The sequence below is a fragment of the Durio zibethinus genome, chromosome 6, assembly GCF_047325235.1.
Source record: "Durio zibethinus cultivar Kanyao isolate XHJ-2024 chromosome 6, ASM4732523v1, whole genome shotgun sequence".
Classification (NCBI taxonomy): Eukaryota; Viridiplantae; Streptophyta; class Magnoliopsida; order Malvales; family Malvaceae; genus Durio; species Durio zibethinus.
This window is the reverse complement of record NC_143167.1, coordinates 28,959,108-28,982,442: the sequence shown is the minus strand read 5'-3', so window position 1 is coordinate 28,982,442 and position 23,335 is coordinate 28,959,108. Positions and strand designations below refer to the sequence as shown.

At 33.5% G+C, this 23,335-nt stretch overlaps 2 protein-coding genes and 2 pseudogenes across 10 annotated transcripts; 3 read left to right on the top strand and 1 right to left on the bottom strand.

Annotated features, from left to right (window-relative positions):
- The first annotated feature begins 219 nt into the window (after positions 1-219).
- On the top strand, positions 220-2,043 carry LOC111285450 (putative receptor-like protein kinase At5g20050 pseudogene; annotated as a pseudogene). The gene has a single exon (XR_016343005.1). The product of XR_016343005.1 is annotated as a putative receptor-like protein kinase At5g20050 pseudogene (transcript).
- A 2,302-nt stretch (positions 2,044-4,345) lies between these two features.
- LOC111284778 (uncharacterized) lies at positions 4,346-9,406 on the top strand. Of its 2 annotated transcripts, none has more exons than XM_022873714.2 (10): positions 4,346-4,476; positions 5,038-5,133; positions 5,367-5,481; positions 6,109-6,145; positions 6,271-6,340; positions 6,487-6,591; positions 7,668-7,818; positions 7,914-7,996; positions 8,846-8,939; positions 9,029-9,406. In XM_022873714.2, the coding sequence occupies exons 2-10, from the start codon at positions 5,103-5,105 to the stop codon at positions 9,114-9,116; spliced, it is 774 nt and encodes a 257-aa protein (XP_022729449.2). In that variant the 5' UTR covers positions 4,346-4,476; positions 5,038-5,102; the 3' UTR covers positions 9,117-9,406. The 2 variants fall into 2 exon arrangements, with proteins under 2 accessions (XP_022729449.2, XP_089618720.1); XM_089762594.1 differs by lacking the exon at positions 4,346-4,476 and adding an exon at positions 4,506-4,646.
- A 1,547-nt stretch (positions 9,407-10,953) lies between these two features.
- LOC111284423 (acyl-protein thioesterase 1-like) lies at positions 10,954-15,804 on the top strand. Of its 6 annotated transcripts, none has more exons than XM_022873089.2 (9): positions 10,954-11,109; positions 11,678-11,773; positions 12,010-12,124; positions 12,925-12,995; positions 13,138-13,242; positions 14,078-14,252; positions 14,324-14,405; positions 15,230-15,323; positions 15,413-15,804. In XM_022873089.2, the coding sequence occupies exons 2-8, from the start codon at positions 11,743-11,745 to the stop codon at positions 15,278-15,280; spliced, it is 630 nt and encodes a 209-aa protein (XP_022728824.2). In that variant the 5' UTR covers positions 10,954-11,109; positions 11,678-11,742; the 3' UTR covers positions 15,281-15,323; positions 15,413-15,804. The 6 variants fall into 6 exon arrangements, 5 of the variants coding, with proteins under 5 accessions (XP_022728824.2, XP_089618717.1, XP_089618715.1 ...); XM_089762591.1 differs by lacking the exon at positions 10,954-11,109 and adding an exon at positions 11,135-11,206 and having other exon boundaries at positions 14,078-14,228; XM_089762589.1 differs by lacking the exon at positions 10,954-11,109 and adding an exon at positions 11,135-11,206.
- Positions 15,805-20,923: 5,119 nt separating this feature from the next.
- LOC111284779 (deSI-like protein At4g17486) lies at positions 20,924-23,134 on the bottom strand (annotated as a pseudogene). Its single transcript, XR_016343003.1, has 4 exons — positions 22,836-23,134; positions 21,711-21,998; positions 21,412-21,489; positions 20,924-21,280 (listed from the first exon to the last, which is right to left on the bottom strand). The product of XR_016343003.1 is annotated as a deSI-like protein At4g17486 (transcript).
- Between the last annotated feature and the right edge of the window lie 201 nt (positions 23,135-23,335).

Here is a 23,335-nt window from a genome sequence, read left to right as displayed (position 1 = left end):
TTAATGGTGAAAGTACTACATGTAAATGAAATACTAGTGTGACAAATTACTTGGTCGTCAGACAAAACTTGTCACAGCAATGTGAACCAAAACCTTTGACCATTTAAAAACTTAAAAAATAATTAAACAACACCAAAGGGAGAAAATAGAAGGAAGACTAGGTAAACTTCGTGGTTGTTTCTTTTGATGCAGATATAAAATGATCACAGCCTCATGCTTCAACATTTAGCTGATCCAAAGATAGAAAACAATTTTTAATCTTTGGAATTGAATATTCTAATAAATGCTTACTTCCCCTCAGGGAAGTTAGCAATGGTTTCTCTTCTTAACATAAGGAATAAATGAAAGCTAGAAGATCTGGAATCTTTTGCCTCCCTCGTTAACTGAAGACATTGATGATGAAGTTGTAATGGAGGACAAGAAAGCAAATATAATAGCTGTTACAATAATCATCGGCCTCATCATTTTTATCATCGTTGCTCGCGTATCATTGAAACTTTCCAAAGCCTTCTTCCTCATTGCAGGGGCAGATATTGCAGTAATCCTAGCTGTATTTGTGTGTACTGTCATTAGAGGGCGTTATCATCACAGAAGAAGATTGTTAGAGAAAAAATTGGTGTCAGAAGGTCAAGAGCTTCGAATAGAGTACAGTTTTCTTAGAAAGGTAGCCGGAGTTCCAATAAAGTTTAGGCACAAGGAGCTTGTGGATGCTACAGATAATTTTCAGGCACTGCTAGGCCAAGGTGCATCTGCTTCAGTATTCAAAGGTATCCTTAGTGATGGTACTTCTGTTGCTGTGAAGCGAATCGAAGGGGAGGAGCATGGGGAGAAGGAATTTAAATCAGAAGTTGCAGCAATTGCAAGTGTGCAACATGTATATCTTGTGCGACTTATGGGGTATTGCTGTCTTCCTGGAGGGCCTCGGTTCCTCGTTTATGAGTTCATCCCAAATGGTTCATTGGATTCTTGGATCTTCCCTGGAAGGGAAACTAGAAATCGCCCCGGAGGTTGCTTGTCATGGGACTTAAGGTACAGAGTTGCTATTGATGTGGCCAAGGCACTTTCCTACCTACATCATGATTGCCGGTCAAGGATATTACACCTTGATGTCAAGCCAGAAAATATACTTATTGATGAGAATTATAGAGCAATTGTGGCAGATTTTGGCCTTTCAAAGTTGATGGGAAAAGATGAGAGTAGGGTCATTACCACAATCAGGGGTACTAAAGGTTATCTTGCCCCAGAATGGCTCTTGGAGCATGGTGTTTCCGAGAAATCTGATATCTATAGCTATGGAATGGTTCTTTTGGAGATGATTGGAGGCCGAAGAAATGTTACTGTGATTGAAAATGGCCCTGATAAGTCTCAAAGGAAATGGCAGTACTTTCCTAAAATTGTAAGGGACAAACTAAGAGAAGGAAAGCTAATAGAAGCTGTTGATCAAAGGCTAGTTGAAGCAGGAGGCATTATTGATGAAAGGCAAGTGAAAAGACTGGTTCATGTAGCTTTGTGGTGCATACAAGAGCGGGCGAAACTAAGGCCTAGCATGGCACAAGTGGTCGAGATGCTTGAAGGGCGTGTGGCCGTAGATGAGCCCCCGGACACACAAATGATTGTGGTCGATTTGTTATCAATATATGAAGAGAATTCGGGTTGTGATGCCAGGCCAAAAATTGCTGCAATGGGATCACATAAAGACTACAACATTCCTAATTCCTGTTCATCCTCTTTTGCAATGTCTGTGCTATCGGGACGGTAATTCCCTCTTACTATCATAGTTTGATTCAGCTTGAGGTTCTTTTTTTTTCTTCTTTTAGAATTGGCAAATAGTTCAACGTATAAGAGAAATCTGACGAAATAGATGAGATCACCTGTATCAAATCTTCTTTTCCTTCTTTTCTCAACAAAGTCAATCTTTCAGCAAAATGCTGACTGTCAACAAGGTGTATTTCTCAGTCATGATCATCCAGGAATATTGCTGTATACTGTTTTGTACTATGACTTATTCCTTCCAATGATACCATATATATCTTTTTCTTTCTACTTCTTCAAATAGAATTCTCCAAAGAAAGAAAGAATAGTACTGATGTTGTTTGATCTGACATAATATTCAAACCTGTTTCCCGAAGAAGAAAATGGTGGGGGGTGGAGAAATGGGTCATTGAAACTGGCCTTGGTCCTTGAGGAACTTTCCCTTGCAATTTTGCATTTGGTTTCAAAGCCCAGTTTCTTGCAGAACAGATGTTTACTTGGTCAAGTTACACAAGCTAAGAAGAAAGAAAGACTAAACAATAATCAATAAGATTAGCATTGAAAGTGAAGATATTTTTTTTGACCAGTTCATTGGAAGTGAAGATTAGTTCCATTAAACAAAAAATAAAACAGCTATCCGATCCAATTAATGGCACAATTTCTTTCCTGCCCTTTCATCAGTTTTTAAGTTATAATAATGACCATGTGTGGTTTGAATGGTCTTGTCGCTGTGTGGTCCCGATCCAATTAATGGCACAATTTCTTTCCTGCCCTTTCATCAGTTTTTAAGTTATAATAATGACCATGTGTGGTTTGAATGGTCTTGTCGCTGTGTGGTCCAACATTTTACATAAGGAAAATTCTACATTCAAACTTTAAATTTAAAATACAGGTTAGATGTCATCAATCTAATATATATATATATATATATATTATATTACAATATATAAAATTATATGATTAAAATTACTTATGTAGATGTTTAGGTGGATAATCTCTTTTAATGACACATAAGATAATATTTATATTATTTTATTTATCAAATAATATTTTTTAATAAATTATTTAAATTGAATATTTTAAATAATTATTTAAATTAAAATCAATATCTATCTAAAATTAAAATTTTTGCATAAGATTTGAATTGAAATATATTAAATCATAATTTTTTTTAAATTAATGATAATTCCAAATATATATACTTAATAAAATTTTATTTTTTGTCAAATAATTCTATTTAATAAATTATTTAAATTTAATATTTTTAAATAATTATTTAAATTCAAATTAAAATCTATCAAAAATTAAAAATTATCTAATCGATTATTTATATTTAATACTTTAGATAAGTTACTGAATTATTGACTAAAAATATGTATTTTTAAAGTAATAAAAACTAACATCTTTATATAAAAATATAAGATATTTGAATGTTAATAAAAAAGTTAAATAAAAATATGTTTTCATTTTGAAAACAAATATAATATTTTATTTATGTTCTAATTAAAATATTTTTATATTATATATTTGGTTAATTTATTTGTTTCTCTTTAATCCATAACTTTTTTTAATTTCTCTTATATTGATTATAATTAATTTTTTGTATCATATATTTTTTTGTTTTATTCATTTCTTCAATGTTTTTATTCTCTGTTAATTTATTAACTTATTTGCTTTCATTATTTTATATATTTAATATTGACAAATTAATATGTAAATTTATATTCTCCATTTTCTTTTGCTATATTTGTTATTATTAAATATCTTTGTCTACAATGGATGATATGAGAAGAATTATGATCACTATCATATTTAACTCATAAAAAATACTATCAATTATGTTAAAAATAATTAAAAATAAAAAAAATATTTCAAAAAAAGTTTTTAAGCATAACATGAAAATTATTGTTTCCCTTTTATCTAAAAAATAACTTCATTTTGTTGACATATATAAAAATAATTGTTAGCTCAATATATTTATATAATAATTACTTGAAGCATATTAAAAATAAAAGCTAATAAAAAATAAATGATTATAACAAAATTAATAATTGTGATTTGTTGTTCAATCAAATATATATATATATATACACCACTTAATTAATATTATGATAAAAACGATTATTAATTTTAACTATTAAAATATTAATTATTGATTATTGATTTTTTATTAAACAAGAAAAAAATAGTAGTAAAATTTTTAGTATTAAGCAAACAAATTGAAGAAAATATTTTTTAATGAAAAAAATTATTGTTATAATTCTTGAAAATTTATCAAAGTTTAGACTTATTTTATATGAATAATATCATTTATAATATATTATGTATAAATTATTATTTAATTGTAACTTAATATTTATAAATATATGATTATATATTAGATAAATACTTAAAAAATAAATTTAAAATTATGAAAAATTTAATAAAAATCCCGTACATTGTACGGGTTAAAAAGCTAGTTTTTTTTAAGAAATATACAAACTAGCCACGTGTCGAAGATCCAATGCTTATGCGTATAATCGACGGACAAATATCATGTAAATACTCAAGAGTGTACCACAACTTAGATTTACCCTTCCAGACAAAAAAATAGAGAAAAAAAAAAAAAACATAACTTGCTTTGGGGACCAAAAAGTGATTTTTTTTTTTTTTTTAAAGCCTTCGGAGTCTTCACATCCAGTCACGTATCAGTGGAATAGGTAAAGTCACGAATCAGTGGAATAGGTAAAATGCCTAAAACCCTTTTTCCTTATTTGATCTCTTCCTTTACCAGGTTCCTGGCTTCTGAAAATTTTTGTTCTTCTGTAGAATTTCTTGAAGTGAAATTTGCAGGTCTTTGCGACCTGTTAATCTTCAAAAACAGTTGACTTTAAAAGTTTCATTCTCATTCCATCGTGGGTGTTTTTTCTTTTTTCTTTTTATCTTAGTTTCCTAAGAATTTTCATGTAAGGTTTTTTGTTCTTTGTCATTATGCGCAATGAATATCATCATTAGAGTTTCTTGTGGCCCTTCATCCCTTCATCATTTATTTGTTTGAAAGAAATGTAATTTGGATCAGATAGAAAAGTCTTCTTTCCGATGAATTTGTTATAATGTACTTACTTTTTTGGCAAGTTTTGATGTGGAGTCTGGCTTGGGGTTTAGTTAAATTGTTGCTGACAAGGCCTCTTGGCAGGTGCCAAGTTGTTCAGTCATAAGTATTATGTATCAATGTAGTGAAAATGAATTCCATTGTAGAACTGACTTTTGATGTTAAATATAAATTTGGGACTTTCTTCATTGCAGGATCAGTGCTGCCTTCTGTAGTGCAATAGGCGGGTTTGGTTAATGCTACTTTTCAGTTGGCTACTATGAGCTTCACAGGTCCTTCTGTTGATCCTGGTTAGTTTATCTGCTTTGTTCCATCTTACTATGGTGGTAATGTCTATAATGATCGCTCACTAGCAAGCTTGCAGAAATATTTTAATTGTTCCTATGGAAATTGAATCAAATGATTCTTCATTGGTGGATTGTTTACGTCGATTGAAATAGATGTTTTATAAATTTATGAGCTTGTTTTTCCTTGTGTTTAATTTTAACTGTTAACACCTGAACTCTACTGTGACAAATTTCAGGTTGTAGAACTGTTGGAAGAGCACTTGAATTTGGAAGAACCTATGTGGTCAGGCCCAAAGGTAGCCATCAAGCGACAATAGTTTGGCTACATGGCCTTGGCGATAATGGTTCAAGGTATTATAACTTTTATAGTGAGGAAGTAAATACCTTCAAGATGTTATATAAACCCTTTTATCAAAACTTTTGAGGTGTTTTCATTCTTTCAGTTCAGTATTCCTCCATACTAATTAGATATTGTTTTTTATTGAATACAGGGGGGAATTTGTTGGCATTATGAACTAAGTAGAAACCTCTCTTTCTCTATGCAATTTTGTACTCTTTCTCTATTACAATTGATGCTTAAATAAGTAGTTGGGAATTAATCTTTGCATGCAAAAGAGCTTCTTTTATGCATAAATATTTTATGCTTTAGTCTTGAATTGCTGCTACTTTACCGATAAGGTGTGCACAAAACTACAAGCTAAGCTGATATTAAACATAATTCTGGTTGATTTTCAAGTGGTTTAGTCTTCAAATTGCAAGTCACTGCATCTTCATGTTTTAATATCTTCCAGTACTAGTATATGTATCAGCAAGTCTTTTCATCCAATAAATTATACGGGTGCCACTTGGAATCTGAGTTATCCTCTCCTGTGAAGTTCCCTATCATTGTGATCAATGATCTTAAATATAAGACATAAAATTCCTTATATCTTTTGAAATATCTATGCATCCTCATTTTTCTTTTTCATCTTTTGGCAGCTGGTCCCAGCTCCTAGAGGCTCTCCCGCTTCCAAATGTGAGGATGATTGATTGTAGCCAAAAATGTTTAAGAGAATATACTCTAACTTTTAAGTATCAACCAATGAATTTATTTTTCTTGATAACTTCATAATTTACTATGCTTGTGATCCTTTGGTTCAGATTAAATGGATATGCCCAACTGCCCCTACTCAGCCAATAACTATATTTGGTGGATTTCCATCAACTGCTTGTAAGTCTTTTCTAAATTCTGTAAGGACGTAATCTCATATGAAGAAAACAAAATTCATTAAATTTCTTTCTCTTTAGCCTTTGTCTTTGGTGATAGTGCTTTGAATGTTAATCAAATTGTTGAATTTTTAATGTGACATACATCAGGGTTCGATGTGGGAGACCTTTCAGAAGATGCATCAGATGATATAGATGGATTGGATGCTGCTGCAGCACATGTTGCAAATTTGTTGTCAACAGAGCCTGCTGACAGTATGTTTCCTCTTGCCACTTTTTATGAAGTTTTATGATGCTAGATTTTTTTTTGGGAGTGTTTTCCGATTTCTCTTCTGAATATTTAGGTATCAATGCATTTTAGACACTTTTATTTTGTTTTATAGCGAGAATTCATGAGAAGGAAAGTTTTACATGATACAACTGCCATTCGTTAGTCTTAAATCCTGAGAGATTTCTAGTTTTTAGTTTTATTTTCCATGATTTTTGGCTACCAAATGTGAACAATATTCTTTTCCTTTTTCCATAAAGCAAGAATATGGGAAGAAACACTGCTGGTTTTGCAAGTCATTAGATTTAGTGTGCCTTTAGTTTCATTTTCTGGTTCTTGTGTATCAGCTGGTAGGACAAAGATATGTATTTAGAAAACCAATTCCTAACCGGATTTGATTAGGTGTCATTCATTTGGTATTTTTGGTTGTTTCCTAAATAAAAGGGATTTAGTTTATTGATCAAATTCCAACTTGGTAGTTTCCATTTATTGTTAGAGGATTTTTAGGTGATTTGTTATTGTCTTTAGGATATCATTGGATTTGCTGGATTTGATGTTTTAGCTATATATATACTCTTGTACTCTGGAAAGTTTCTTAAGAATTCATAAATAAAAAATTCTCATGAATTTCTTCATGTATTATTTGTGGCTAATTTTTGCTGGATGTGCATACAAACCGATAGGTTTAATTAATGTAACTGGAATTCCCTTCTCTCCAAACTTCATAAATGTAACTGGCCTAACCAATTCTTTAAAGAATGGCAGCAAAGCATCTGCCTCTCAAGTTTGTGATGGCCCAAAGAGCTCATACAGTTTTCTCCTCTGATTTATGTTTCTATCTATCTTGACAACCATTTTTTTTATTTACCATCTCTCCAATAAATGCCTGTCAACAATGACTACAATTTTAGAATTGGTTTAAATCTCAGTAATTTGTTGCTTGATTAGTTTTGCTTAAGGGAAATGCAATGCTGCATTCGCCTTAGTTTTCAGTCATGGCAATGAATGTTTTGTTTATTGTCATTGTTTTTGGCATTCTAATAGTAGCTTTTTCCAATTACAGTTAAACTTGGTGTTGGAGGCTTCAGCATGGGTGCAGCTGCCTCGCTCTACTCAGCAACCTGTTTTATTCATGGAAAATATGGAAATGGCAATCTGTATCCTGCCAATTTGAGTGCAGTTGTAGGACTTAGTGGATGGCTTCCATGTTCCAAGTTGGTTTCCTTCATTTGCACCTCATATGAGCTTGATGCTTTCTCTGTGTCCCCCTTTTGTCTGGCTTATTGTTATAAATTCTATTCTTTTCCAGGACTTTGAAAAGCAAAATAGAAGGACAGGATGAAGGTGCAAGACGTGCTGCATCCTTGCCCATTTTACTATGCCATGGCAAAGGTATTTAACCTTCACCAAGCAAATTATCATGGGTTTATGCATGGTCATTTTGTCAGCAGTGGTGTCAGATTATTGACTTTATGTTATACCTCTGGAATAGAAGTGGTGGCACAACCATTATCACCATTTATTTTGATTAGTAACGTGTTATAATAAGATGGTATCCAAATAAAGTAATCTTGCTAGTTTAGGAGTTTGGCCAGCAAAATGTTTGGTGTCAACCTGAGTTTAGTTCTTCATAAGTAGAAAAGAAAATCCCTGTTTTACTTTATTAGACTAGTATTTAAGGGGATGAAAAGAAAAGTAATGGCATAACATCTGAAGTTACTGTTTTTTTCCAGGGATCAATGAAGTTGTGATTGAGTAGTGGTCCTAGCAATGTATTTGATATTTACATAATTACTGTTCTTAGCTAAATTTTGCATACATTCGATGTTAGATGAGGGCCTTAGTAATATTAGGTTTGTTGGAAGTAATCAAGGAATAGGTTGTTGCCTATTTTACATAGAGAAGGAAATAGCCCACTGATAAAAGTCTTTGTATCCTGAATAGACAACGATTCTGAAGCCTAAACAATTCTGACCCAAATGAACATCTCTTTTGGTGTTTACGTATCAGGAGTTGTTTCAAAGACACAAAAGGTCAAGTTTCCTTGACTCTCAAGTAAATATTGTCACTATTGAAGCGTAAGCTTATGTTTGAAATATTTGGTAATTAGGTTGGAAGCTGGAATCATTTTACCAAATTCAGTTTTACACGTATTACACTTGTAGTTTCACGATTGGCATCAAGGTTACTGATGATGCTCCTTTGAAGTATGTATATTATATATTAATTGGTTGGTTGCAGGTGATGATGTGGTTCCATATAAATTTGGTGAGAAATCCTCCCGAACATTGAGTTCAAATGGATTTCGAGACATGACATTCAAATCCTACAACAGGTATGGATCTTGAGAGTCTAACAAAACATTCATGTTTCTTATATATTTGACAATTGGACTTAAACTGAGTACTCTGTTCAACCATTTAGGCTTGGTCACTATTCAATCCCTGAGGAGATGGAAGAGGTCTGTGCTTGGTTAACTTCAAAACTGGGGCTTGACGGTCGATCCACATGATGTTTTAATGTGAAAATGTTTTTCATTATTTGGAGCAAGAGAAATGAAGAGGAGAAATTATTTATAAGTTTCAAGTAACAAAATGGAGCAAAATTGTTCTGGTTATGGGTTTCATACATGTTATAGTGATAATTTGCGTGCCTTGTTATTTCTCTTGTAGTTGATATTGCTTAATTGGCTCTGGACTTGCTAGAACTGTGTGATGAAACATGAGAATATGTACTGATTTGACCATCAAAACTTGCAGTTTGGAATATTATTGTTTGGAATGCAATAATATTGATTTGAAATTTTTTGTTTTCTCTAATGCTTTTCATTGCTATTCAGTGTAAAAAAAAAAAAAAAGACACATGGTTTTCTGATTCTCTGGCGTCACTAAGAATTATAGATGTATTGAGTATTTGAGCTCCTGTTGTTTTTTTAAGCATCGAGGAGCATTTTCTTTGTAACTTCAAAGTACAGCCATCTTTCCAAACTATGTTAGGTGATAATCGACGTACTTCCTTTGTTCCCCATTTCTGGCTGTCCGCTGGAAGTCGGTCACTTGCTTCTAGTGTGCTCAAGCATGATTCTAGTTATATAATGGTGGGAACTTGTCCGTTGGAAATCCGTTAGCATTGGAACATTGGAATTTCCAATCTCCAAAGCTCAGTTTGAAAGGTTAATTTCTCCTTTGTCAAACGGTATTGTGCAGTTTGTTATTTGCTACACCTCTTCTGCATCTGTCTTTCAATATTGTCAAATCTCACATAACACATCGGTTACTGGGAAGTTGACAATAGTCGGAAAAGAATTCAAGAACCTCATTCCAACTCTGAGCAACCCCATTTGGTTCATTGTCTTATTATTTTTATTTTAAGCGCTTAAAATTGCAGCTAAAAATATAAACAACTTGGTAATTTACTAGTAGCAAAATGAAGTTACGAGTCCGCATTAGCTTGATTATTTCATCAGTTTACAGGTTAAAACTATTTAGACGTTGATTTATCATTTTTTGATTAGGTGATCAATGTTTAATTTAATTTAATCTATCAAGTCAACCTTGACCCTAGAATTGACATTGATTGTCCCAAATTCTCTCGTATGTATAAATATCACATTTCAAGTATCATTTACTGATATTATTATTTTTTGTTCTCATACTTTCTTTTTCTTATTTTTTTCTCTTAATTGATCTTTGACTTAAGATCATTTTCAAACTTTGTTTTTACTACACTCTTTTTATTTTTTTATTGATTTCAGAATTTTATGCCTTGAAAACAGCTCGGCACCAATAGTAACTTGGTCCTCGAGGAACTTACCCTTGCAATTTTGCATTTGGTTTCAAAACCCAGTTTCTTGCGGAACATATAGCTAAGAAGAATGAAAGAAAGATTAAACGATCATCAATAAGATTAGCACTGAAAGTGAAGATGTTTTTCTGACCAGTTAATTGAAAATGAAGATTAGTTCCATTAAACAAAAAATAAAACAGCTGTCCAATCCAATTAATAATACCTGCCCTCAGTTTCCTAAGTTATAATAATTACAGATCATATCTCAAGTATTTAGATTAATGATTAAAAACGTTTGAAGAAACGTCAAAACCTAATTTCGAATCAAAAAACTTTTTTTTTACCTGTGCTAGGTGTTGCATGATGCAACAAAAAAAAATATAATTGCAGACCATGTGAACTTTGAAAGGTCTTGTCGTTAAATGGCGTGAAGGAAAATTCTACATTCTAACTTTAAATTTAAAATACAGTTTAACTATCATCAATCTTTTTTTAAGAAATGAATAAATTAGTTACGTGTCGAAGATCTAGTGTTTCTGAGTGTAATCGACGGACAAATATCATGTAAATACCCAAGAGTTCACCACACCTTAGAGTTACCCTTCCAGACAAAAACTAGAGAAAAAAAATTTTTTTTGACCTTTGGGGAAAAAGAGATTCTATTTTTTTTTTTTTAAACGTTCGGAGTCGTCACATCCAGTGACGTATCAGTGGAATAGGTAACCCCTTTTCCTTATTTGATATCTTCCTTTACCCGGTTTCTGCTTTCTGAAAATTTTTATTCTTTTGTAGAATTTCTTGAAGTTCAATTTGCAGGTTTTTGCAACCTCTTAATCTTCAAAAACAGTTGACTTTAAAAGTTTCATTCTCATTCCATCTTGGGTGTTTTTTCATTTTTCTTTTTATCTTAGTTTCCTATGAATTTTCATGTAAGGTTTTCTGTTCTTTATCATTATGTGCAATGAATATCATCATTAGAATTTCTTTTGGCCACTCATTATTTATTTAGAGTTGAAATCCCATTTTTATAAGGGTTGAAAGAAATGTAATTTGGATTAGATAAAAAACTCTTCTTTCCGATGAATTTGTTCTAATGTACTTGTTTTTTTGGGCAAGTTTTGATGTGGAGTCTGGTTTGGGGTTTAGTTAAATTGTTGCTGACAAGGCCTCTTGGCAGGTGCCAAGTTGTTTAGTCATAAGTATTATGTATCAATGTAGTGAAAATGAATTGCATTGTAGAACTGACTTTTTATGTTAAATATAAATCTGGGTCTTTCTTCATTGCAGGATCAGTGCTGCCTGCTGTAGTGCAATAGGCGGGTTTGGTTAATGCCACTTTTCAGTTGGCTACTATGAGCGTCACAGGTCCTTCTGTTGATCCGGGTTAGTTTATCTGCTTTGTTCCATCTTTCTATGGTCGTAATGTCTATAATGATTGCTTAGTGGCAAGCTTGCAGAAATATTTTAATTGTTTCTGTGGAAATTGAATCAATTGGTTCTTCATCGGTGGATTTTTTACGTTGATTGAAATAGATTTTTTTTTATAAATTTATGAGCTTGTTTTTCCTCGTGTTTAATTTTAACTGTTAACACTTGAACTCTACTGTGACAAATTTCAGGTGGTAGAACTGTTAGAAGAGCACTTGAATTTGGAAGTACCTATGTGGTCATGCCCAAAGGTAGGCACCAAGCGACAATAGTTTGGCTACATGGCTTTGGCTGTAATGGTTCAAGGTATTATAAGTTTTGTAGTGAGGAAGTACATACCTTCAAGATGTTATATAAATCCTTTTATCATATGTTTCCTTTCTTTCAGTTCAGTAATCCTCCATACTAATTAGATGGATGTCATTGTTTTTTTATTGAATACCCGGGGGGGGGGGGGGGGGGGAATTTGTTGGTATTATGAGCTAAGTAGAAACCTCTCTTTCTCCATGCAATTTTTGTTCTTGTAGTATAGCACTATTACAATCGATGCTTAAATAAGTAGTAGGGAATTAATCTTTGCATGCAAAAGAACTTCTTTTATGCATATATATTTTATGCTTTAGTCTTGAATTGCTGCTACTTTACTGATAAGGTGTGCACAAAACTACAAGCTAAGCTGATATTAAACATAATTCTGGTTGATTTTCAAGTGGTTTAGTCTTCAAATTGCAAGTCACTGCATCTTCATGTTTTCATATCTTCCAATACTAGTATATGTGTCAGCAAGTCTTTTCAACCAATAAATTATACGGGTGCCACTTGAAATCTGAGTTATCCTCTCCTGTGAGGTTCCCTATCTCTGTGATCTATGATATCAAATATAAGACATAAATTCCTTATATCTTTTGATATATCTATGCATCGTCATTTTTCTTTTTCATCTTTTGGTCTCAGTTCCTGGAGACTCTCCCTCTTCTGAATGTAAGAATGATTGATTGTAGCCAAAAATGTTTAGGAGAATATATTCTAACTTTTAAGTATCAACCAATGAATTTATTTTTCTTTATAACTTCATAATTTTCCATGCTTGTAATCCTATGGTGCAGATTAAATGGATATGCCCAACTGCCCCCTACTCAACCAGTAACCATATTTGGTGGATTACCATCAACTGCTTGTAAGTATTTTCTAAATTCTGTAAGGACGTAATCTCATATGAAGGAAACAAAATGCAATAAATTTCTTTCTCTTCAACCTTTGTCTTTGATGATAGTGCTTTGAATGCTAATCAAATTGTTGAATTTTAATGTGACATACAGGGTTCGATGCAAGAGACCTTTCAGAAGATGCATCAGATGATATAGAGGGTTTGGATGCTGCTGCAGCACATGTTGCAAATTTGTTGTCAACGGAGCCTGCTGACAGTATGTTTACTCTTGCTACTTTTTATGAGGTTTTATGATGCTAGATTGTTTTTTTGGGGAGTGTTTTCCTATTTCTGTTCTGAATATTTAGGTATCAATGCATTGTAGACACTCTTATTTTGTTTTATAGCAAGAATTCACGAGAAGGAAAGTTTAACATAATACAACTGCCATTCATTAGTCTTACATTCTGGGAGATTTCTAGTTTTTAATTTTGTTTTCTATAATTTTTGGCTACCAAATGTGAACAACACTCTTTCCTTTTCTCCCATAAAGCAAGAATATGGGAAGAAACAGTGCTGGTTTTGCAAGTCATCACATTTAGCGTGCCTTTTAGTTTCATTTCCTGGTTCTTGTATATCAGCTGGTAGGACAAAGATATGTATTATTTGTGGCTGATTTTTGCTGGATGTGCATACAGACTGATAGATTTAATTAATGTAACTGGAATTCCCTTCTTTCCAAACTTCATAAATGTAACTGGCCCCAGCAATTCTTTAAAGAATGGCGGCAAAGCATCTGTGTCTCAAGTTTGTAATGGCCCAAAGAGCTCTTACAGTTTTCTCCTCTGATTTATGTTTCTATCTATCTTGACAACCATGGGTTTTTTTTTTTTATATATTTCCTTTTATTTACCGTCATTCCAATTAATGCCTGTAAAAAATGACTACATTTCTAGAATTGGTTTAAATCTCAGTAATTTTTTTGTTTGATTAGTTTCACTTACAACCAATGCAATGCTGCATTCGCCTTAGTTTTCGGTTTTAGCAATGAAAGTTTTGTTTATTGTCTTTGTTTTTGACATTGTTCTAATAGTAGCTTTTTCCAATTATAGTTAAACTTGGTGTTGGAGGCTTCAGTATGGGTGCAGCCACCTCCCTATACTCGGCAACCTGTTTTACTCATGGAAATGATGGAAATGGCAATTTGTATCCTGCCAATTTGAGTACAGTTGTAGGACTTAGTGGATGGCTTCCATGTTCAACGTTGGTTTCCTTCATTGGCACCTCGTATGAGCTTGATGCTTTCTCTCTCTCCCTCTTTTGTTTGGTTTATTGTTATAAATTCTATTCTATTCCAGTTCTTTGAAAAACAAAATAGAAGGACAGGATGAAGGTGCAAGACGTGCTGCATCCTTGCCCGTTTTACCATGCCATGGCAAGGTATTTATAATCACCTTCACTATGCATGGTCATTTTGTCAGGGATGGTGTCAGTTTATTGTCTTTATCTTATACCTCTGGTATAGACGTGGTGGCACGACCATTATCACCATTTATTTTGATTTGTAACAGATATAATAAGATGGTATCCAAATATAGTAATCTTGCTAGTTTATGAGTTTGACCAGCCAAACATTTAGTGTCAACCTGAGTTTAGTTCTTCATAACTAGAAAAGAAAATCCCTGTTTTACTTTATTAGACTAGTATTTAAGGGGATGAAAAGAAAAGTACTGGCATAACATCTGTAATTACTGCTTTTTTCCAGGGATCAGTGAAATTGTGTTGAGTAGTGGTCCTAGCAATGGATTTGATATTTACATAATTACTGTTCTTGGCTAAATTTTGTGTACATTCGATGTTATATGAGGGCCTTAGTAATTTATTGGGCTTGTTGGAAGTAATCAAGGAATAGGTTGTTGCCTATTTTACATAGAGAAGGAAATAGCCCACCGAAAAATGTCTTCGTATCCTGAATAGACTACAATTCTGAAGCCTAAACAATTCTGTTCCAAGTGAACATCTCTTTTGGTGTATACGTATCAGGAGTTGTTTCAACATGAAGTTTCCTTGACTCTCAAGTAAATATTGTCATTATTGAAGCGTAAGCTCATGTTTGAAATATTTGGTAATTAGGTTGGAAGCTGGAATCATTTTACCAAATTCAGTTTTACATGGATTACACTTGTAGTTTCATGATTGGCGCCAAGGTTACTGATGATGTTCCTTTGAAGTATCTATATTATATATTACATGGTTGGTTGCAGGTGATGATGTCGTTCAATATAAATTTGGTGAGGTATCCTCCCAAACATTGAGTTCTAATTGATTTCAGGACATGACGTTCAAATCCTACAATGGGTACGGATCTTGAGAGTCTAACAAAACATTCATGTTTCTCATATATTCGACAATTGGACTGAAATTGAGTACTCTGTTCAACAATTTAGGCTTGGTCACCATACAATCCCTGAGGAGATGGAAGAGGTCTGTGCTTGGTTAACATCAAAACTGGGGCTTGACGGTCAATCCACATGAGGTTTTAATGTGAAAATGTTTTTTATTATTTGGAGCAAGTGAAATGGAGAGGAGAAATTATTTACAAGTTGCAAGTGACAAAATGGAGCAAAATTGTTCTGGTTATGGGTGTCATACATGGTATGGTGATAATTTGCATACCTTGTTATTTCTCTTGTAGTCGATATTTGCTTAATTGGCCCTGGACCTTGCTAGAACTGTGTGATGAAACATGAGAATATGTACTGATTTGACCATCAAAACTTGCAGTTTGGAATATTATTTTTTGGAATGCAATAATATGGATTTGAAATTTTATGTTTTCCCCAATGCTTTTCATTGCTATTCAGTGTTGAAAAAAAAAAGATGTCTGGTTTTCTGATTCTCAGGCGTCACCAAGAATTATAGATGTATTGAGCTCCTGTTGTTTTTTTAAGCATGGAGGGGCATTTTCTTTGTAACTTAGTGCCGTTTGGATTTAACTGCACTTTTAGTGTTGTGGAAACTGAATGTATATTGAAAAACTGCTTATATGAATTATACAAGAATCTTAAGTTTATATACAACTAACTAGGGGTTAAACTAGGAAACTAAATCTTCCTTAATTCTAGGGATACAAATACTTAATTCTAGAGATACAAATATAAATATACAGATTACAAGATTACAACCAGCTGTAAATAAGTGTTTTCTCACACTCCCCCTCAAGCTGGTGAATAGGTGTTTTCCATTTCCAGCTTGAAAATAATTCCTTGAAATGTTGCATTGCTGAGACCTTTAGTCAACACATCTGCAAGTTGACCTTTGGTTGATACATAAGGTGTACAAATCAACCCACTGTCTAGTTTCTCCTTTATGAAATGCCGGTCTACTTCAATGTGTTTTGTTCTGTCATGTTGTACAGGATTGTGAGCAATGCTTATTGCAGACTTGTTATCACAGAAGAGTCTCATTGGTCCATCCCACTTGATCTTCAAGTCTTCTAAGATAATCTTTAACCATAGTAGTTCACAAATCCCTTGAACCATTGCTCTGAACTCTGCTTCAACACTTGATCTTGCCACCACATTCTGTTTTTTACTTTTCCAAGTCACAAGATTACCACCTAAGAAAGTACAATAGCCTGAGGTGGATCTTCTATCAGTTACTGAACCTGCATAATCAGCATCTATATATGCTTCTAGAACTAACCCCGAATTTCTTTTGAATAAGATACCTCTCCCAGGATTGGCCTTCAAATAGTGCAATATACGGTAGACAGCCTGTAGGTGCACTTCTTTAGGACTATGCATAAATTGACTTACCACACTCACAGCATATGCTATATCAGGTCTAGTATGTGAGAGATAAATGAGTCTTCCAACTAATCTTTGGTACATCTCTCTATTTACAGCAGCATCTTCATTAGCTTCTCCAATTTTATGATTAGGATCCATAGGGGTATTTGCAGGTTTACATGCAAGCTTCCCAGTTTCCTTCAAAAGATTCATCACATATTTCTGTTGTGAGATAAAAATATCATGCCGTGAGTGAGCTATTTCAATTCGTAGGAAGTACTTCAATCTTCCTAGCTCTTTTATCTCAAATTCTCTAGCCAAACACTGTTTTAGAAATTCTCTCTCTTTTTCATCATCTCCAGTTACAATTATAGTATCAACATACACTAATAGAACTGTGACTCTCCCTGAATCAGAGTGCTTGATAAACAATGTGTGATCTCCTTGACTCTGTTTATATCTCATTACTAGCATCACTTTGGCAAATCTCCCGAACCAAGCTCTAGGAGACTGTTTAAGGCCATATAAAGCCTTTTTTAGCCTGCATACTTTGTTTGCTTCTAGATGACCTTCAAATCCCGGTGGAACCTTCATATATATTTCTTCTTCCAAATCACCATATAGAAAAGCATTCTTTACATCAAATTGTTGAAGCTGCCAATTGTAATTTGCAGCCAATGATAACAAAATTCTAACTGTATTCATCTTGGCAACTGGAGCAAAGGTTTCCTGGTAATCCACTCCATAGGTTTGAGTGTAGCCCTTAGCCACTAACCTGGCTTTATACCTTTCAACAGTACCATCTGCCTTGTATTTTACGGTGAAAACCCATTTACACCCCACTGAATTTTTTCCTTTAGGCAATTCTACTAGTTTTCATGTCTGATTTTTCTCTAAGGCCTCTATTTCTATTTTCATGGCTTGCCTCTATTTCTCATTGGATAATGCCTCGGATAATGTAGTTGGAACAGAAATAGTGTTTAGGCTCACAAGAAAATTTTTGTGGGATGGTGAGAATTTTTTAAATGACACAAAATTAGATATTGGGTATAGTGGATGCTTGGTACATTCTCTGGTTCTTTTCCTAATGGCAATAGACAAATCATAATCACTAGTTATAGTTTTAGGATATTCATGCTCATTTTGAGAAACAGAGTCAAAAACTGTAGTTACCTCATTTCCAGAGTTAGGATCAGGTTCTTGGACTGGCACTGGTTCAAGATCTGGAACTTTCCTTCTTGAGTACACCTGTAATTCCTTCATAGAATCAAGAACAATATTATCCTTTGTCACATCTTCTGTATTTGGAATGGGTTCAGACTCAAATTCAGTGTTTGACTTGGGCTCAGCAGAAACAGGTTTCGACTCAGAAGAATTAATGGGTGTAAATGTTGAAGAAGGGGGCAAATCAAGCAAAAAGAAGTATTTATCTTTATCTTCCATGAATGAAGTCTCCCCCTGAAGATAAGGTTGAGTAAAAAATGGTTTATTTTCTTCAAAAGTGACATCTGCAGACACATAAAATTTTTTGATAGGAGGATGATAGCACTTATATCTTTTTTGAGTTGAAGAATACCCCACAAAAGTACACTTAATCGCTCTTGGATCCAACTTTCCCCTGTTATGACTGTGAACATGAACAAATGATATACAACCAAATATTCTAGGTGTGAGATTGTTTGTGGTATTGAGGTTGGGATAAAATTGTGAGAGTAGTTTCATAGGAGTTTTAAATCTCAAAACTCTTGAAGGTAACCTATTTATAATGTATGTGGCAGTGAGAACAGTTTCCCCCAATAAGATTTAGGTACATTTGCTTGAAAAAGAAAGGTTCGGGTTGTGGCTAGTAAATGACTGTTTTTCCTCTCTGCCACTCCATTCTGCTGTGGAGTATTAACACAAGATGACTCATAGATAATCTCCTCTTTTTGAAAATAGGTGGATAGACTATGGTTGAAGTAGTCTCTTGCATTATCAGACCTAAATCTCTTGATTCTCACTCCAAATTGATTTTGGATCATGTTTTGGAAGCTTAAAAACATACTATTCACATCTGATTTGGATTTAAGTAAAAAAACCCAAGAGACCTTAGTACAATCATCTATGAATGAAACAAATCATCTCGCACCAGAAATATTAGGAATTGTAGAGGGACCCCAAATGTCACTATGAATCAAGTAAAAGGGAGTGGAACTTTTTTTGTTACTGATTGAAAAAGACACACGTCTATGTTTTGCAAATTCACAAATATCACAATGAAAATCTTCAACATTTAATCCTTTGAACAAAGAAGAAAACATGTTTCTCAAGGTTCCAAAAGAATGATGTCCAAGACGAAAATGATAAAACCAAATTTTGTCTTTATTGAAAGATTTTTCAGAAAGAAATGACAAAGGTAAACTATTTTTGATACTACTTGTGCTATTTGATATCTCAAGATAGTATAGTCCATCCTTCTCCTTAGCAAGTCCAACCATCTTCCCTGAACTCTGGTCCTGAAATTCACAATAAGAGGGATAAAAAGTTACTTTGCAATTCATATCTCTGGTAAGTTTTTGTATAGATATCAGATTAATAGATAATCCAGGAACATGAAGAACATTTTTTAGAACAAACGAAGGATTAACTTGAACATCTCCTAATCCTGCTACTGTGGTAAGTGAACCATCAGCAACAACAATTTTCTTATTACTAGGACACAAGTTATATGTACTAAACTTTTGTGAAAAATGTGTCATGTGATCTGTAGCTCCTGAGTCAATGACCCAAGAATTCGTAATAGGCTTAGCGGAGACATTTAATCCATGAGAACCAGAAGCTTTACCTGAACTAGAAACTTTACCCAAAGAACATACCATAGTAGGCTTTTCAAGGATTTTCAATAAGTTTCTTAGCTTTTCAATCTCTTCCATGTTGAACTCTCCTTGTTTCTGAGACATCTGTAGTACTCTAGTGATTTTTTCAGTTAATATTTTCTCAAATTGAGTGGTAGTGATATCTTTCTTTGAAAGGGTTCGACACTGAAGGCCTAAACAGGATTCGGCAATGAAGGCCTAAAAAAGTCAGCAATGAAGGCTGAAAATTTTGCTTCTCAAGAAGAGCCTAAAGCTCTGATACCATGTGAAAACTGAATGTATATTGAAAAACTGCTTATATGAATTATACAAGAATCTTAGGTTTATATACAACTAACTAGGGGTTAAACTAAAAAACTAAATCTTTCTTAATTTTAGGGATACAAATATTTAATTCTAGAGATACAAATATAAATATACGGATTACAAGATTACAACCAGCTGTAAATAAGTGTTTCCCCACAAGTGTAGTGCGATTGAATTTATTATATAATTAATTGAATTTAAATATTAATTCTAATGAGATTTATTTAACGTAAATTTTTTATTAAAATTTTTTTTACTTATAATTACAGTAATTTTTTTCTCGATCGTAATTATAATAATTTTTATTATTTTTTTAAATTTTATTGCAATCATTTTGTGCATCCTAATAGAGCCTTAAAAAGTACAGCCATCTTTCCAAAACTATGTTACGTGATAATCGACGTACTTCCTTTCTTCCCCATCTCTGGCTATCCGCTTGTTCGTTGTCTTACTATGAGCGCTTAAAATTGCAGCTATAAAGGTGAACAATCCGCAGTTTACGTGTGGCAAAATGAACTCAAATCCGAAAACTAGTAGGAGAAAAATACAAAGCTCAAATCTTTTGAACTTAACTGAGTGAAAACTCAAAAATTCAAATCTTAGATAATCTAAATAAAACTAAAAATAAAAATTTTAACTTGAAACAATTCAAACTCAAAATTTAATCCAAATTAAAAAAATAATACTAAAGTGATTATATTTTTCATAAAATCTAAAAAAAAAAACCAACTAGCTCGATCTTGAACCTGACCGAAACCCAAAAGATCTCAAACCCAGACAGTCCAAACTCGAAATCCAAAATAATTTGAACCCACACTCATCCAGTTGGCGCCTCTACAAATTTCTAGCTTCTTCTTCTGTCTGTTGGCAATTGTTATGCAACAAAAACCTGATTTTGTACGGTTCTGAGATGTCTTTCTGTCAGAAAAGCGCACAATAAAAATTATCAGCAATGCCATTTGGCGTCCACAAGTTTAATTTAATCAGCCACTCGCACAAAGCATCGAGAACAAACTATCCAAACTCTTCTGCTTAAATAATAAACAGGGAGAAATAAAATGAAGACTCCCAAAAATTGGAAAGAATGTTGGAAAATAATTCCAACATTCAAACGAAAGGCATGCATACAAGCTCAGCACTTCAGCTTCCAGTTTGGTTCTTCCCTCCAAACCAAGTATTCTTGGTGAAGGCCGCCATAATAACCCCTCTTTTAAGGTATCTTGCATTCAGTTTTGGGCTTCTTTAACAAAAGCTACATCCAAATTTCCATCTTTTGGTGACAGCAAGTGCTTCTCTTGATCTGTATCATCAATTTCTGTTGAATAACAGGGGGTGAAAGTTGAGAGAGATTCAGTCCCATCTTCTGGAAGCAAGCAGCCAAAAGAAACAGAGGGAAGTCCCAAATATGAGTGTAATATCACAATGAGTATTTCAAGCAGACTAAATGGCTGGTTCAACTTTTCAAAAGCAAGACAGAAGAGATAGGAAGCATACCGATTTCGTGGTACTCAGGTAATTGCTTCACTGTAGTTACTTGAAGGCTCTCAGGAAGCAGACAGCTGCATAAAGAACCTACATTTTTGACAAATTAAGAACTTAATGATTTTCATTGTGATTTTCCTTTTTTCAGGCAAAAGCCCAATATGGATGATGAAAATAAACTACATAACAATCAATGCTTAGCCTAGAGATTGTTTTCCCCTCCAATGGAGTGTCACGGGCCAGGGTCAACTAAGGCAAAGATACATTGATATAAGCACACAGAGATACATACATGTGGAGGATCAACATACCTAGCCGAGCCAGCCGGTTCACCCATCCAGGGATATGTTTGCCTGTCAATCTATGTGCCATGTCATCTGTAAAGTGGTTACAATTCTTGGAGATGAGGTGGTAGGTATCTCCATGATACTCAGAAGCTAAACTCACGATAAACACTCTGAATTCAGAGAAAGGCATGTTTATGTGTCCCAACGAGATGGAACATCGATAGCTAAAACCAGGGCAGCACTTTGGCTCCACTTCAAAAACTCCGCTAACTGGAAAATCATGGGCCCCAAACCCATATTCTTTACCATGAACTGTTCATAAATATTGAGATAGATACTTTAGTTTCCTAGATTATAAAAAGATTATCGACACAACAACTAAAATTCATGTCATATTGCAAAAATGCTATCCACCTCTCCCTTTAGCCTAAACAACTTGATTGGCAACGAAGTATTTAGCAATAAGCTATTTTATTTCAAGCATGCAACAATTTCTTTGAGATGTGCTTCATTTCAATCCCACCAGCTAACAAGAAAAGCATAATCTTAAAATGTTTCTAAATAGAAAAACATTGCTTCATGCGTTCTAAAAATTCAGCATAAAAAATGGTTTAAACATCACCAAGTGCCAAAAAAAGAAGCACTTTCACACCAAACTAATTTTTCTATTACTCCAGCTCATAAAAAAGTGACACATTTTCTTAAAGCAAACATATTTACAAATGCAACTCTCGAATTTGGCAAAAAAAAAAAATTACAAATGCAAACATACCAACAGAAAGTACTGTAAAATTGGATGATAAATTCATTAGTTAACAATACAAAGATCTAAGTACACATCAAAAGATCACAGTTTCTCCATAATTCATACAATTATTATATTCCAAATTCGTCCCCAAAAAAACTTTCTTTCCTAAAGAAAAACCCAAATAAGTATTAATCCTCAGCTACATACTGGAGATAATCACATAAAAAATCATTTAAAAAGAATTCAGCAAACCCATATCTATTTTCGATCAGGGAAAACCAAATTCACCATTTTGGAGCAATAAAAAGCTAAATAACCAATACCAATATCCCAAAACATACAATAAAACAAAAACTCCATAACAAACCCCCCAAAAAAAAAATCCAGGAATGGGAACAAACCTTCAATACCGGAGTGGAAAATCCCGAAACCAACCCAATAAGAGTAGTTATTGATAGGAGTAAGATCATAGACATTCAAAATCACATTGCTTTCGTCGTTATTGCTCACATTTTGATTCCCAGAGCTGGAATCTGAGACTTCCCCTGTCCCCATCTTTTTGCTTTTTATTGACACAAAAAAGAAAAAGAAAGGCTCTCCAAAGAAAAGATCCCAAAATCCCCAGAAATCTAGTATGTTAGAGAGAGAACCTTAAAGATCCATGTACCTGTCGAGGCTAAAAGGGTTTGAATTTTTACAATTAAATCCTCGTGTCTATATACGTACTATTAAAACAATCTTGGAGTTTTCTAAATTGGACGATCTATTTTTTTTCAGTTTGATGGGCTTTGAAATGCGAAGAATTTGGAGTTATTTTTTGGGTTGGGTTTTTATTGGAGAGAATCCACTGTCATCTATACGTAAGCTATAAAGTAAGCTACAAAGGTGTTTTTTTTTTTGT